Genomic DNA, 14,469 nt, shown 5'->3' on the forward strand with positions numbered 1-14,469 from the left:
ACAGTAGCGTTACCGCCTTGCCATGTTTGATAATTCACGTAGACCTCACTGCGCCAATATCCCCGATAACGGCCCCTCCTGAAGGGTTGCCTGGAAAATGTGCTTGAAGGGGATTTGGAGATGCACCTGGTGCCAGCCCAGCTTGGGTCTCCCAAAGTTCAATTCTTAGGTGACAAAAATTTATTTTTTTTGGTTTAAATATTTTTTTTAAATATTTTTTTTGGTTTTAGGATTTAAATTATTTGGGTATATTTAGATATTGGTTTTTGGAGCTGGGTTAGTTTACTTAAAAAAAAAAAAAAAACTGGGAGTCGTGATTAGTTCTGGCGCCCGTAAAACGCGTCCTACGTTAAAATATTGTCTATTTTTTTTGTGCTCCTAAATAGCGGGAGGAGCAACCCTAACCCTACTTTCGGAAGGCAGCCCTGGAGTGGCGTAGCGCGAGCGTAAAGCAGCGGGCAATCTAGACCTGATTCATTCGTAGAGTAGATTAAGGTATGGCTTGGCAACGTTAAGCAACCTCCGGCTGGAGCGTTCACCAGCAGCTCGAGACCCTCGGCCCTTTCTCCCCCTTCAACAAGATGATACTACGATCATGACAAAGAGGCTCCTCTCCACTTCCCTCAGAGCCCTAAGCCATGAGAACCCATTGGTACCTTCCCCTCTGCCCCGAGAAACCTTCCTCACCTGACGCTCCATCCCAGGGCCTCCCACGCACCGGCGCGCCCCCCGAGCTCCCCCGCCGCCAGCGCGGCCTGCCCGAAAAACGCAACATACGCGATGTCCGCAAGGTGATAGCCGTCTCGTCCGCGAAAGGCGGGGTGGGGAAATCGACAATCGCCGTCAATCTCGCGTTGGCGTTCGCCAGACGTGGCCATCGCAGCGGGGTGCTGGATACGGATATTTTCGGCCCGAGTATACCCACGCTGTTGAATCTGAGAGGGGAGCCGAGGCTGAGTGCTAGTATGTTCGCTCTGGGTTTGAGTGAAAGAAGGAAGGAAGGGGGGGAAGGGGGCTAATATGATATGGCTTGGTGTCGCAGACGATCAATTGATCCCGCTCTCGAATTATGGCGTCAAATCCATGTCAATGGGCTACCTCGTCGACGAAAAAGCACCGGTCGTGTGGCGCGGTCTCATGGTCATGAAAGCCTTGCAACAGCTCCTGCACGAAGTCGAATGGGGCGGTCTGGACATACTGGTCTTGGACCTGCCGCCAGGGACGGGGGATACGCAACTGACGATCACCCAGCAGATCAAGCTCGATGGCGCCGTCATCGTGTCGACGCCGCAAGATATCGCTCTCAAAGATGCCGTGAAGGGGATTTCCATGTTCCGGAAGGTCTCGGTGCCGATCTTGGGCATGGTGCAGAATATGTCCGTCTTCAGTTGCCCGAATTGCGGTCATAGTACGCATATTTTTGGTTCGGAGGGTGTTGCGAGGACGTGCGAGAGTCATGATATTGAGCTATTAGGAGACATACCGCTTGATGCGAGGATATGTGATGATGCAGATCGAGGGAAGCCTACTGTAGTTGCAGAGCCTGAAAGTGCAAGGGGCGCGGCGTTCATGGGCATTGCGGACATTATTGGAAGGAAGATAGATCTCTAATGTTCCTTTTTGCTTGGTAAGGCACCAAGAGAGAAATCCAGGACTCCGGATACAGCAATGTTGTTATCCCATCAAGGTATCATCGCTCCGAGCTATGCTACAACTCAAGCCGTGCTATGCAAAAGTGCTAAACATCAAGCCACATTCCGAACCTGCTCTCGTTCTGTTGCGATGTCACCTTACTTTTTCTGTTCCTCTCAAGATGCAGGACTCGTACCCAATGCCTCATCGGTGACTCCTGTTCCTGCCCTTGCTAAAGGACTCCCTCTTCTGGCGGCATCAGCGTTCCCTTGACGCAGACCAGCTCGACCGTCATGCCACCTCTTAGGCGCAGCATAGCGTCCTCCAGGATTGGATGGTGATTTCTCTGGCGTGCCACTTCTCGATCGGTTCTTCAGCAGTAGAGGGGGAGTTTGTGGTGTTGACTCTCTTGGCGTCGAAGGGGAGCGTCCTCCTTGCGATGGGTACGTCCAATTCCTGGTGTCGTACCCTTCATCTTCATACCTTGGACTTTGAAAGCGCGCCTCGCTTTCATAACCTCGTTCGCTTCCGTGTTCTCCCTCTCCGTCCGACTGAAGGGTTCCTTCACGGCCATGGTACTGGTATTCTTCACCCCTTCGCTTGATAGGGCTTTCATCATATGGATCGAAACCGACACGTCGTCGTGCTTCCTCTCGAAGACGCTTACGCTCTTGTATGTCATTACTCGCGGCACCAGTAGAGGCTGACTCGCTGAGGAAAAAGGTAAGAAGTTCATCGGGAATAGACAGATGAGGTGTTTGCTGGAATTGTTGGAGGGATAGAAGTCGAAGAAGCGTCTCCAATAAAGAAAGCGAGGTTCGAATCGGTGGAAGCGTAGGCCGGGGTTGCTGCCGAATCTGTGGAGTTGGTGGCTGAGGTGACGGAGAGGATGTGGGTGGAGTGTTCACTGAGAGGCGAGATAAAGCAGACGTCATTTTTGGGTCCAATGAAGGAGCGCGAGAGGATGGGGCGGGTCTCAAAGAGGATGTGTCGACTTCGGACTCAGTATCGGAGTCTTCTGCTTCGGTGTAGACTTCGAATGCTATCCATTCGGGATCGAGATCAGATGGAAGACGCCAGAGATCTGGAAGGCGGGTAACTTGCTGGTCTTGCGATAGTGTTGATGCCGCTGGCGAGGATTGCAGTCCACACTGGGGTGAAGTAACCAGTGCTTTACTGCTGTCATGACTGTTCGTTGCCGGGGATTGGTTAAAGCTATTGGTGTCTGCCTCGTCGAAGCCTTGCCCGTCTTCATTATTATCTTGGTTCATCATCCTTCTTGGTGGAATAGCATTTGGATCTCTCTTCAACAGGAGCACCGGGCTGTTGGTTTCGCCTTCACTTCCGATGTTTAGGATCTTACCCGTATCTGCGTAAAAGATTTTGGACAGCTCGTGTATTGGGACAGCTTCTCGTATACCAGCCGAAGGTACGTCCCCGTACGAGCCGGGTTGCGGCTCGCCATCCTCGAAAGTGTGGACGCGATCATCATCCAAGTCTTCAACAATGACAAGCTGATAAGCGTATTCATCTGTTTTAACCTCACCATCCATTTGTGGGGGAAAGTAGTCCGAGCGTTCCGATTCCTTGAAGTCGGATGTCCCATCGCCCCCACTGGTATGCTTTGGAGAATTTGCCGTTCGATTGGCTCCAGGTAGGTCATAGAGTGCGTCGATCGACACTCGCATGAGCCTGACATCCGCCTTGTGAATGACCTCTTTCCACGTACTCTCTCGCACCTCTTCTTCATTTTGTGGTCGAAGGTGACCTAGGAAGAGCATGTACATTGACAAGGTGAAGGTAGGACCGATCTGAACATAGCTGGAAGACGATACACCGTATTGCGAGTCTCCTGCCGTCAAAAAGGTGCTAGCCTGTAGTAAGCGGGACGGAGAGACGGTAGAGGGCAAGTTTGAGGAAAGGCTGGCACCAGAAGCTGTGATGGCAAGATTGATGAGTGGGACTGCATCCTCGATGCGACTCAGTAGCTTGCGGATAGCTTGGACTATTCGCTTCAACTCTTGTTCGTGTTGAGCCTTGTCTTGAGCTTTGGAGACTTTCCTTGGTACCAGTTCCTCGGCATTGGCTGCGGATGCGAGACGTTGGCCGAGAGCTTGGATCTCCCATCGAAGGGACTTAGTGAGGGAGACAGCAGATTCCAGAGATGTATTTCCCCTAGCAGAGCTGGTATAACATATCAGTCATTACTTTAAACAAAGATCTCTAGGGTCTTACGTACATCAATTCTATCATATCAATCGCAGGCGATATGATCTACGAGGAAATAATTAAGAAATGTCTCCTTTCTCTCATTGGGGATAGAAGAGGGAGCTGAGCAACCAGACAACAGGCACAGATATCGACAGATAGAGGAAAAAGCGTGATTGATACGAGAATCATCATGGTACGGGAAAAGGGGACAAACCCGGATCTTGCTGTTCAAACGCTCTTGCAGTTCTTGAAGCTCCTCTTTCTCGTTGCCCTCAATAGTCTATTATCGAATGGTCAGGATAAGTTATGTCATAGTCAACGAGATCAAGAGAGCGTAGAGACCTTTAGGAGCCTGGACGACTGCCTGATTGCATAACCAGCAGTTATTGTGAGCCCAGATCTGCAATAGGATCAGCGTTGGTCCTGAGAGTGGCCCCTGCATTTATGGACCTTATGGCATAGTTCATAGCTTGCTGTGTCACCTATGAATCTTGTTAGACCCTTTTCAGCATTCTTCCTTAAAGCCACCCATCCTACCTTCCCCAGGAATATATCCATGGTTTCTGCGATGGTTTCGTGTATAATAGTGAGTCATGAGCACTTTTTGTTCGACCAAAAGCTATCCGGATCAGTATTTTGGATGACGACGGGATCAGTGCTAATCGTCAGCAGGGATATCGGAATGTTGTTGAATGAGTGAATCAACACGAGTCAAGATGACTCTGCCAAGAGTCAACAATAGCCGGGAGCGCTAACAGCCCTACGATAGCCGAGCCGTCAGCGCGCGGATCTGACTCTCACATTTTTATGGGTTGAAGATCAGAAGTTTTGGCAGTACACAAGAGACCCTCAAGTCCAGAGATCGTTCCAACCTACATATAACTACCTCAATAACTTGTCGGACCTCGTATTCGAGACCAAGACAACCAAGACATTCAGACAGACAAATCATCGCACAAAGCAGGCCGCAGCCCCCACTTTGAGGCACTGTGCACACTCAAAACCTTACACCCCCACCATCATGTCGGGTCTCGAATCGTGGGAGGACGACCCAGCGGCACAAGATGACAACCTCTCCAGGCAAACGCAGCAAAACCTGAATATCAACGGCCAGGCCGGCCGACCCACCGGCTTCACTCCAAATGCGAACACTTTCCAGCCAGGTGCTCAATCTTTTCAGCCTGGTCAACAATATCAACAATACGGAGGCTATGGTCAACAACAGCAGTATGGGCAAATTTACAATCAACAGCAACAATACGGCGGAGCATACCCGCAATACGGGCAACAAAGTTACAATCAGTATAGCCCGGGCTACGGTCAGCAATCAAGCTTCAACCAGGGCTATGGTGGACAGCAGCAACAGCAACAAACTCCTCAGCAACAAAGAGTACCTATAATAGCAAAGAGGCCATCAGCGGCAGATTCGGCATCCTCGCCTGCAGCCCCTCCACCAACACCCGCTCAATCCTCAGGACCACCCGTGGTCAAGACACTCTCAATTGGCGGGGAAACCCCGGGTGCTACAGCGACAAAGCCAAAGGTTCTGTCCATCGGTGTCCCAACACCCGCTCCCTCAGCAGCCAAGGATGCTTCGGCCGAAGATGGAGCAAAGGTCGCAGCGGCCAAGGCAATTGAAAAGACCGAGAAGTCGGCAGCAGGCACCAGTGGAACAACTTCACCTTCTCCATCCTCAGGGCGATCCAGTCCCACAGCTGCGGAAGCTCGAGAAGCGAAGAGGGAGGCAGATGCAGTGGCGAAAGAGCAAGCTGCAGAGGTAGAGGAGGAGATCTTGGAAGATGTGTACGGAAAAGAGCATGTGAATTTGATTTTCATCGGGCATGTTGATGCAGGAAAGTCAACACTGGGAGGCAGTATTTTGTACGCAACGGGCATGGTAGACGAAAGGACAATGGACAAATACAAGCGAGAAGCCAAGGAAGCTGGTCGAGAGACATGGTATCTATCATGGGCATTAGATCTAACGAAAGAGGAGCGGTCGAAAGGAAAGACCGTTGAAGTGGGTAGAGGCTTCTTTGAAACCGAGAAACGACGATACACCATCCTCGACGCGCCAGGACACAAGACATTCGTTCCTAATATGATCGCAGGAGCATCACAAGCCGACGTTGGCATTCTCGTCATCTCAGCAAGGAAAGGAGAGTACGAAACGGGTTTCGAGAAAGGAGGCCAGACACGAGAACACGCCATCCTGGCCAAAACCCAAGGCGTCAACAAATTAATCGTTGTGGTCAACAAGATGGATGACCCAACCGTCGAGTGGAGCCATGAACGTTATAAGGAATGCACGGAGAAGCTCCTGAATTTCCTCAGCCGCCAAGTCGGCTACGGCAAAAAAGATGTCACCTTCATGCCAATCTCGGCCCAAACTACGGTTGGAATCAAAGACCGATTACCTAAAGATCTTGCACCATGGTATGATGGTCCATCGCTCCTGGAATGTCTCGATAACTTCAAGACACTCGAACGAAAAGTGAAGGCGCCCTTCATGATGCCTATTAACGCCAAATACAAAGACATGGGCACTCTTATTGAAGGCAAAATCGAAGCTGGTCAGATTAAAAAGGGTAATAGTTATCTGATGATGGTATGTGCATTTCGAAATGATCACCGCTTAGTCGCAATTGATATCTGAGTCATAGTTTTTCGCGAGCAAGCCCCTCTCCTTTACCCCTTAGACATGTCTTAGAACGCGAAAGTTTGCCTTGAAGGAGCCATGCTGACTTCAAATGCTGGCAGCCCAATCGTGATGACATCACCATCTCTGCACTATACGGTGAGACAGAAGATGAGATTCCAAGCGCTACTTGTGGTGACCAAGTACGGATACGTATTAGGGGCGTTGAGGAAGAAGACATTTTACCCGGCTTCGTGCTTTGCGCGCCACAACGACCTGTCCACTGCGTTTCGGCCTTTGAGGCGCAGATCGCTTTGCTTGACTTAAAGAGCATTTTAAGCGCCGGTTTCAACTGCGTATTGCACGTGCATTCCGCCATCGAGGAGGTTACATTTGCAGCGCTTCTGCACAAGCTTGAGAAGGGCACAGGTAGAAAAAGCAAGAAACCGCCGGCGTTCGGAAAGCAGGGCATGAGTATCATTGCTAGGTTAGAGATCATTGGTGGTGCCGGAAGGGTGTGTGTGGAAAAGTAAGCTACTTTTCGCCGTTGACCCCTATTCTGGAGAATTACGCTCTTGAGACCTGTCGCGTAATTCAAAAGATGCCTTCGGATGGAAACGCTGACTCCGAAAATCGATAGGTATGAAGATTACGCACAGATGGGAAGGTATGTATATTTCGGAGTGAACGTTCCTATTGCGGAGCACTTTTTCGAGTCGCAAGACGTGTCCCTGGAGCCAATAGGACCTAAAAGCCCTTCAAGCTATCTCATTGTTCCGGTCTCTGCTTTGAAGAAGGAATGCTGATTTTCTATAGATTCACACTAAGAGACCAAGGACAGACGATTGCAATTGGAAAGATCACAAAGCTCATCACAGATCCTGCAGCAGTTTAAATGCATGAAAGGTGGCTCAATTGGTAGAACTGTTAACTTGTCCAGTCATGAAGTTTAAACATGGACAACAAGATCATGATGGAGTAGACTTGCGCTGTATCAAGCTGCACTACAAAACCTTGGTGATTGTCTTGATATCTAACTAGACCTTGAATTGATATGCCATTATTTGCATGGATTTTGGCGCAAACATGGTCCATGTGATCTTTCAAAAGTGCCAAAAAAGTAACTCATCCTCTTAGCAGACTGCCAGAAAACGTGGCAGGCTTGGGCATTCACCGCCTCTAAATTCATAAAACCGGCGGGCTTCAAGCCATGCCATTTGACTACATACGCACATAAGTACCCTGGAAAAAAGCTTTGAATGCACGGTTGACCCAATAGATAAAGGAACTAAAATTGTTCTAGTGGTAGGTTCTACTGAAAGCTTGCCTGCCGCAACATGAAGATTAAGGCACTTGTATTATTAAGATGAAAGCGCTGTAAGTACCCTTTTTTCTTTCTAAATGACAGCGGAAGAAAGAGTGGTCTTTACTCCAGATGCTCATACTTACATCATCTGACGAAGTTTCCCAAGCCAAGGCGGTTGAAAGAGATTTCATAGACCAGTGTAGAAGTACCCAGCTGCCAAACAATGCCACTGATGCTGCACTGCCTCTATCCTTGGTCTCAGATATTTGAGGGACAAGCATTCCAAGCCTTGGAAGGCCGGGAGGCTTGAAAGGGCAGATTTCCGGTGTGCGTTCTAGACCTGAGACCTGAATGCAGGTAACTGCAATGGTAAATGTCCTCTACCATCCGTCAAAGATTGCTTGTCTGCAAGCATTTCTGTCCTAGACCCACGGAGGGAACCGCAGGAACGCAGAAGCTGCTCAGTATCTTGAGACGGTCACTTTTACTAGGATGTCTGCTGTTTCGTGAAGTCAAGTCGTTGTCGTGGATATGTATGGAGGTATGTCCGGTGTAAGCTTGCCTTCCTAGCAATCGGATAGGCCAGTCCCTATTTTCTTCACCCACGAGATATAATGTTGGCTCTTGAAGGACCCAGATACTTGCATACTTTGACCTTGCCGTTGGGGTGCATCGATCATCATAGAGGCCCTCCTCACAGCTTCGCTTGTCCTTGAAAGCAACTATCCACACACGTCATCCGCAGCGAAACCTCATCGCATCTAGGATGGGTTCAATGCGGTAAGCGAGCTCGCAAGCTCAGTTTTGGTTTGCTGTAGAGGTTGTTGAAGAATGCCAACGACTATTCCGATAGTCCGCAGCTGGCCCGAATGGAGTCTGTCACGAAAAGATGGCTCGTTGAGACGTTAGTTATTCCAGAAATATCCTACTACCGACTCTTCGACGGGGCACTGAGACAGGAGCAATTGAATGCCACCATTCTTTCAGTGCTCGATAATTTCCTCTGCCCATCAGCTCCTGGCATCGTCAAAGTCATCGATCTTCCAGCCCCAAATATCGAGGACGAGAAAAGCCAAAATGATGGGCGTGATTGGATTGATCGCTGAGTATGTTGACCTTCGGCTGAGCTGTTGGGGGGACGTCAACTTAGATGGCTAGAGTGGACCCCTGTAACGACATATGACGACTTTTTCATAAATTTCTTAATATAGATCCTTCCGCCTTCGTCGCATGTCGATCGTGGGGTATCCTTCTCCCTGGTCAATACATCCACCCTATCCATAAGTGTTCACCCATGAGGAGTATACTTCCTCATGCCGCTGTGTTGCCCATCTCATTCAGCAACCTTCTAAGGGCATACGGGAAATTTACGGGCATGAGTTCAATCGTTACTACTTCCTCGATCCCTTTCTACCCCCCTTGCAATTGCCAATATTCTGCAGACCTACCTCGCCATCGCTTACCCCCGTCCTCGCCAACTTCTTCACTTCCCCTACGATCCCAATGAGTCCTCAAAACCACCGATGAGATACTTGAAAAGTCAGGCGTACTCTCCTAACCCTTGAAACCAGGGACACAAAGTCTTCTGATCTCGGCAGCCGCAACAAATCGTGACCCTTATCCTAGTACCCTCTTAAACAGCACAGCAACGAAGAATTACCCCTTCCGTCGAAAAATGCAGCAACATCCTATCCGGCGTAATCTAAGCCGTCACCAATCCTAATTCCAATATCCCAAAAAAGATCCTCGCTGACGACCGCTCGTCATCTCTTGGAGATTGGAGAGTTAACTTTCACACATTGCAATGTTCGTTCGAAAACGAACACCGTCTTGATCCCCACCCGTGTCCTTTCCGCCATCGGCAACATCAATTCCCCCCGAGATCGCTTCGATGAGTAGGACATTTGACGTATTCGTGCTTCTCAGCGGCCGTGATATGCTTCGAGATCTGATCCTTACGAACTTTTAGCACGAAATGAAAGATCTGACCTGCTCGATAGCTGAATGGTTTGATCTGAATAAGGGCAGACGATGTGAGAGCTTCAGTCTCGACTTGAGACAGGGCATAGGTCAATGCGACCGTTGCTGCTAGGGTATGAAAGTGTAACGCCATGATGGAAGTAACGGGAGGGTGAAAAGGAGGGGAGGAGGGAGATGTAAACGATACAGTCAACCAATGGGCAACAGTGAGGTTTTTATGATTGAATGACTTCGGTTCAAGGCCACAAAGACAGTTTGCAAGAGAGGCTAAAAGAATTCTTGTACATTTTCAGACGAAGGTCTGTGTAGTCTAGAACTATGCCTTGCTGGTGTCGGAAAAGGTATCGGAACGGTGCTACATTACTCTGTTCAATTACGGGCTTAATGGTGGGTCATGGGCCTCGACATTACCCATGGAGGGTATAAGCTAGTAGTGGATGTTGGTTCGTAAGACGGGCACCCGTTCTCTCTATGGGAGTCGAGTATTGACCATTGACATGCAGCATTTTGTTTCATTTTCAAGTCGGACTGATCAACTTAGATACATAGTCTAGACATTCTTTTCGTTATCTTTCGGCCTGCCGTGGCTGCCTGGATCACCGTGATGCCGGTTTTCTTGAGGTGATCCAAATTCAGGGTCGGGAAACGTCCACGTTGGAGCAAATAGACCAACGAGAGAAAGTCAATCAACGCACCACATCCTTCCCCCTTCCAACCTCCACCCCTCCTCCACATGTCTGAACCAAGTAACAACACATACCCACATATCCAACGCCTCTCCACCCTCACCTAACCACTTGAGCGCTGCACCCGCCAGCCCTGGCTCATCCGCGAGCAGTTTGCTCGTCATCTCCTTACACTTAGCCTTCATTTTACGGATTCTCTTCTCGCTCACCTGCTGGGCTACCTCAAGCCCTTTAGAGTCTTCGAGCTCCCAGCTACGGAGTTCCTGCATGAGCCGTTCAGCAGCATCATACACGATGACTGCCTCCGGGGTTAAGGGGGTGAGAATCACAACCTCGCCTAAACTTGCATACACTACGTCTTCTTTTTCCTCAGTGATGGTGACGAGTCTACCTCCTCGGAGCGTATCCTCGAAGAACGTCGGAGACTTGTCTGAAGGTTTTTCTGCTAGAACGACGGCTAGATCGCCCTTGGCTAGGCGGTCCACGAATGATGTTTGCATGATCTCCGAGGCGGATTGGCCGATTTCTATTTCCGTGGGTGTTGAGTTATAGACAAGTTGGCACCAGATGCCGCGTGTTTGGTCTTTGAAGATAAAGCGTACCTGCCGCATCTCGAGAAGGATGTCCCAAATAGGAGAAGGGGATGGGCCTGAGTATGGACGAAATCTATAACTGTGATAATCGGCCATTAGCCCCTCGGAAGTGGGCTTGCCTTGGGGGCCTCGCCATCGAAGGGATCGAGTATGCTCGTTATGAAAGCGCTCGCCGGGAGGTAAGAGGGTGGATGGAGCCCATCGATAGCCGCGGCGTTTGAGTTTGAAACCGTCGAGAAATATCATCTTGCGTGGGAGTGAGCCGTTGTTGGCTGCAGCTAGAAGGTCCCATGCCTTGCACATTCTGTTTTCACCGGACAGAGGGAGAATTTCAGACACATCAAAACTCATGAGCGAGGCTATGCAGATAGATTCATCCGCAGCAACGGTGGTGTTCCGCTGTGAGAGCGCTCGATTGAGAAGCCAAAGCTGAGGAAGGCCATTTGGGGAGTAATACCAGCTCAAAGTCAGTGGCTTAGAATCTAGCCAAAAGTCTTGCACCAGCCTCCTGTAGTTTAGGTTTTCGTCGTGTATTTTCTTAAGGCGATTGAACATGGGCTCTAGACGAGGAGGTCCATCTTTGAATTGAACCCATGGGTTGCTGGCGAGTGGGCTTTCTTGCAACGTCCATAGCCTACGCATCCATCCAGATGTCAAATACCTGGGGTGGAGCTCTGCTGCACCTAGGTCTTGACTATTGTAGCTGTACAAACTTGAGTCGAGGATCAGTGTCTTGTTTGCTTCTGCATAAATGCGCCTCATTTGCAACAACGCTAGCTTTTTCCCTTCAGGGTCGACCGGGCAACAGAGTGTGTCTAGCCAGAAAAAAGGTTGTTTGCCAGCTTCAGCAAACAGGTCGAGCATTCTAGCAAGATGTGCTAGTTGGCAATGAGGGAGCGAATTGGTCCCATCATTACCCAGTCCGTCCGACCAGACGTGCGATATCGCCACATAATGTGTCGTGTCTGTCCCGGAACTGGATAACTTAAGGATAACTTTGCTCGGCTCATTATCGTTAACAGTGAATTGAAGGAGGGGTACTGTTCCTGAGCGGTAGATGTCCACGACAGGCTGCTGATCGATGGAGATGGGTTTGCGTTCGCATTTAGTTTCATTGGTACAAGCCTCAGAATGACGCATCTTGTACTGGGACAGGCTAAGAGAATGTGCAAAACAACACTTGGAAGTGCAAACTCGATGGTTAGCCATACTCGGTGGCTTTTTCATCTTGCTGAAGAAATACAGTAATTGAATGCTTGTAAATTTGTTGGTCAGCCGTGTAATGTCGTTAGGACACCAATTGGCTGCCACCATCGCTGCTTTCATCTCGTCTGAATAAAAATCACGGGTGAATGGTCTTTTGCAGCGCATAGCGTCTGGAAAGGTACCTAGATGGGCTAGATCTATGGCATTTCCTAGAAGTTCTGCAAGTGAAGCAATCGAATTTCTGACAGCATGATTAAAGTCTGGTGCTGCAACTGGTAAGACCCTTGTAGTAAAATCAATGCATTGGACGGCGTGGAGGTAGGTTTCCTTTTACGTTGGCTTGTCCAGTGTTCTTACCAACTCGAAGCGTTGTTCTGTCAAGGACTGGAGCTGCATCGTTGAGATGACCGGGCTGCCATCTCGTTTCGATTTTGACACAAATCTCTCATGATCAAATAGCCCCGCAAGAAGCTCGGCAAGTAGGCCAAAACATAGCCAAGTCTGGAAGAAGCTTTCGAGATCGCGCGTTGGTGTAGGAAAGAGCGCCTCGTGATACTCGTAGGGTGCTTCACGTGTCATCCAGGGTCTACCTTTGTGTCGAGGGTATTCAAGAAATGGTATGGTGGTATCGTAGGGCTCATTGCAAAGGTATGGGACCTCGCTCAACGGTAGAATGGGATCTGATGGGAGAGGTAGATGATCCATGTCGGCTAGTAGCGCTCAAGTAGAGGACAGATTGACTCGACAACCTCCCCTGAATGTTGCTGGGCCTGATCATCGCTAAACACTGTCTTCGTTTCGCGTCTCCACTCAAATACCATGGCCGTAGAGAGTATACTAAGGAGTAATTGTCATCACCTCGATAAGAGGGAGTCGTACAGTACTCTATTTTCCCGCGTTGGATCACCTTGCCAATGCAAAGAGGGCGGTAGCCATAGCTTGGGCTACAACGACGATAAATACAGCTCCGAGACGGCGACGACGGCTAAAAGGGGAGGCTGTCGAAATTTGGCCCCCAGGCTTCCCAGCCACCGTGTTTCTCAGCCACCTAATTTTATACTGTATGTAAGACCTGGCCCCGGAGAGGTCTGGAGAAATCAATCCAACTGTTCTACACAGCACATACCTGATATTCTAACAGAGGCGCCACGATGTGACCGGAGTCGAGCGGAACAGAGTGGGAGATGTTGCGACAGCAACCGGTTCTTAGGGTCTCGCTACTGCAAGCCTCCTGCAAGTAATCGAAAGCAACATTTATAATCTGTCGGAAAATTCATGGATAGCTAATCAATTCATACATAAACGAGCAACACATGAGGAAAATCTAGTCAGCTCACGAGTTGACAACATTTACATATCCACAAGAGCAGCCCCTCATCCTCTCCCAATTAGATTGGGTATGACAGAATCGGTTGTTTCACATTGAGAACGGCGCTAAAGTTGACATACCTTCACTGAAGAACTGAACTTTTTCATACCTGCATGGCGCCTTTGAACTTTCGCAATGTCTAGAGAGGAGTGAGTATGGATTTTGACGAATGGACGCCACAAGATGGAGATAAAGGTAGGCTGTCTTGTAAGGTACATTGTCTCAGTGTGAGCGCCTCTTCTGCTGCACACTATTGGCCTTCTTTTGGTGCTGGGGAGAATCATGTGGCACGCAGGCATCTCCTCTTCATAAAACATTTACTCCAGTACGGCCACCTCCATGCCTAGTTCGTCATCAGCCTGCACCTGCTCATTCACCACATCCCTCCACCTTCCCATCTCAAACATACCGCTCTCCGTAAACCAATCCTCTATCTTCAGCAGGACGGTAACGTTGTCCACGTATGTGCCGATGACCTCCCCGAGAACCCTTCCTGTCGGCACCACTTCGACACGACTCGTCGCATCATCTTGTTTGACGGACTGCCCGATAGTGACTTCGTGGGCCCTACTACCCAGCCGAACGTCTGAATTCTCATCCGAGCTGAGTGAAGAGCAAGTTTGGTATGAGGAGAGGCCAACCAAAATGATCGATCCTGCTGAGTCTATCGGTCGAACGAACTCGAAGAGCTGGCCTATATGCAGAGGAGTCGAGACGTCGTCGATGTCGAGGGGGCTGGCGATGAAGTGAAGTGTGTTGGGGAGCGCGAATAGTTTTAAAGGACTCATCAGCGAGAGGAGGATGGGTGCATGTCTGCGGAACTTCCTCAACGGAATCGTTTGTCGACG

At 49.5% G+C, this 14,469-nt stretch overlaps 7 protein-coding genes across 7 annotated transcripts; 3 read left to right on the forward strand and 4 right to left on the reverse strand.

Moving 5' to 3' along the window:
• Positions 1 to 595: 595 nt before the first annotated feature.
• On the forward strand, positions 596 to 1,611 carry HO173_010924 (uncharacterized protein; the record flags this gene model as incomplete). The annotated part of the gene is made up of 3 exons (XM_037312809.1): positions 596 to 652; positions 705 to 963; positions 1,043 to 1,611. The coding sequence occupies 3 exons, from the start codon at positions 596 to 598 to the stop codon at positions 1,609 to 1,611; spliced, it is 885 nt and encodes a 294-aa protein (XP_037160241.1).
• Positions 1,612 to 1,808: 197 nt separating this feature from the next.
• On the reverse strand, positions 1,809 to 4,401 carry HO173_010925 (uncharacterized protein; the record flags this gene model as incomplete). The annotated part of the gene is made up of 6 exons (XM_037312810.1): positions 1,809 to 3,816; positions 3,872 to 3,906; positions 4,058 to 4,123; positions 4,186 to 4,243; positions 4,294 to 4,325; positions 4,381 to 4,401. 6 exons carry the CDS (start codon positions 4,399 to 4,401, stop codon positions 1,809 to 1,811), a joined length of 2,220 nt encoding a protein of 739 aa, XP_037160242.1.
• A 463-nt stretch (positions 4,402 to 4,864) lies between these two features.
• On the forward strand, positions 4,865 to 7,376 carry HO173_010926 (uncharacterized protein; the record flags this gene model as incomplete). The annotated part of the gene is made up of 4 exons (XM_037312811.1): positions 4,865 to 6,451; positions 6,604 to 7,010; positions 7,122 to 7,148; positions 7,298 to 7,376. The coding sequence occupies 4 exons, from the start codon at positions 4,865 to 4,867 to the stop codon at positions 7,374 to 7,376; spliced, it is 2,100 nt and encodes a 699-aa protein (XP_037160243.1).
• A 946-nt stretch (positions 7,377 to 8,322) lies between these two features.
• Positions 8,323 to 8,893, forward strand: HO173_010927 (uncharacterized protein; the record flags this gene model as incomplete). Its single annotated transcript, XM_037312812.1, has 2 exons — positions 8,323 to 8,328; positions 8,606 to 8,893. 2 exons carry the CDS (start codon positions 8,323 to 8,325, stop codon positions 8,891 to 8,893), a joined length of 294 nt encoding a protein of 97 aa, XP_037160244.1.
• A 1,556-nt stretch (positions 8,894 to 10,449) lies between these two features.
• On the reverse strand, positions 10,450 to 12,372 carry HO173_010928 (uncharacterized protein; the record flags this gene model as incomplete). The annotated part of the gene is made up of 1 exon (XM_037312813.1): positions 10,450 to 12,372. The coding sequence occupies one exon, from the start codon at positions 12,370 to 12,372 to the stop codon at positions 10,450 to 10,452; it is 1,923 nt and encodes a 640-aa protein (XP_037160245.1).
• A 210-nt stretch (positions 12,373 to 12,582) lies between these two features.
• Positions 12,583 to 12,957, reverse strand: HO173_010929 (uncharacterized protein; the record flags this gene model as incomplete). Its single annotated transcript, XM_037312814.1, has 1 exon — positions 12,583 to 12,957. One exon carries the CDS (start codon positions 12,955 to 12,957, stop codon positions 12,583 to 12,585), a length of 375 nt encoding a protein of 124 aa, XP_037160246.1.
• Positions 12,958 to 13,938: 981 nt separating this feature from the next.
• Positions 13,939 to 14,409, reverse strand: HO173_010930 (uncharacterized protein; the record flags this gene model as incomplete). Its single annotated transcript, XM_037312815.1, has 1 exon — positions 13,939 to 14,409. The coding sequence occupies one exon, from the start codon at positions 14,407 to 14,409 to the stop codon at positions 13,939 to 13,941; it is 471 nt and encodes a 156-aa protein (XP_037160247.1).
• Positions 14,410 to 14,469: the final 60 nt, after the last annotated feature.

This window comes from Letharia columbiana (genome assembly GCF_014066305.1).
Source record: "Letharia columbiana isolate WasteWater2 chromosome Unknown Sc0000054_s0, whole genome shotgun sequence".
In the NCBI taxonomy this organism is placed as follows: Eukaryota; Fungi; Ascomycota; class Lecanoromycetes; order Lecanorales; family Parmeliaceae; genus Letharia; species Letharia columbiana.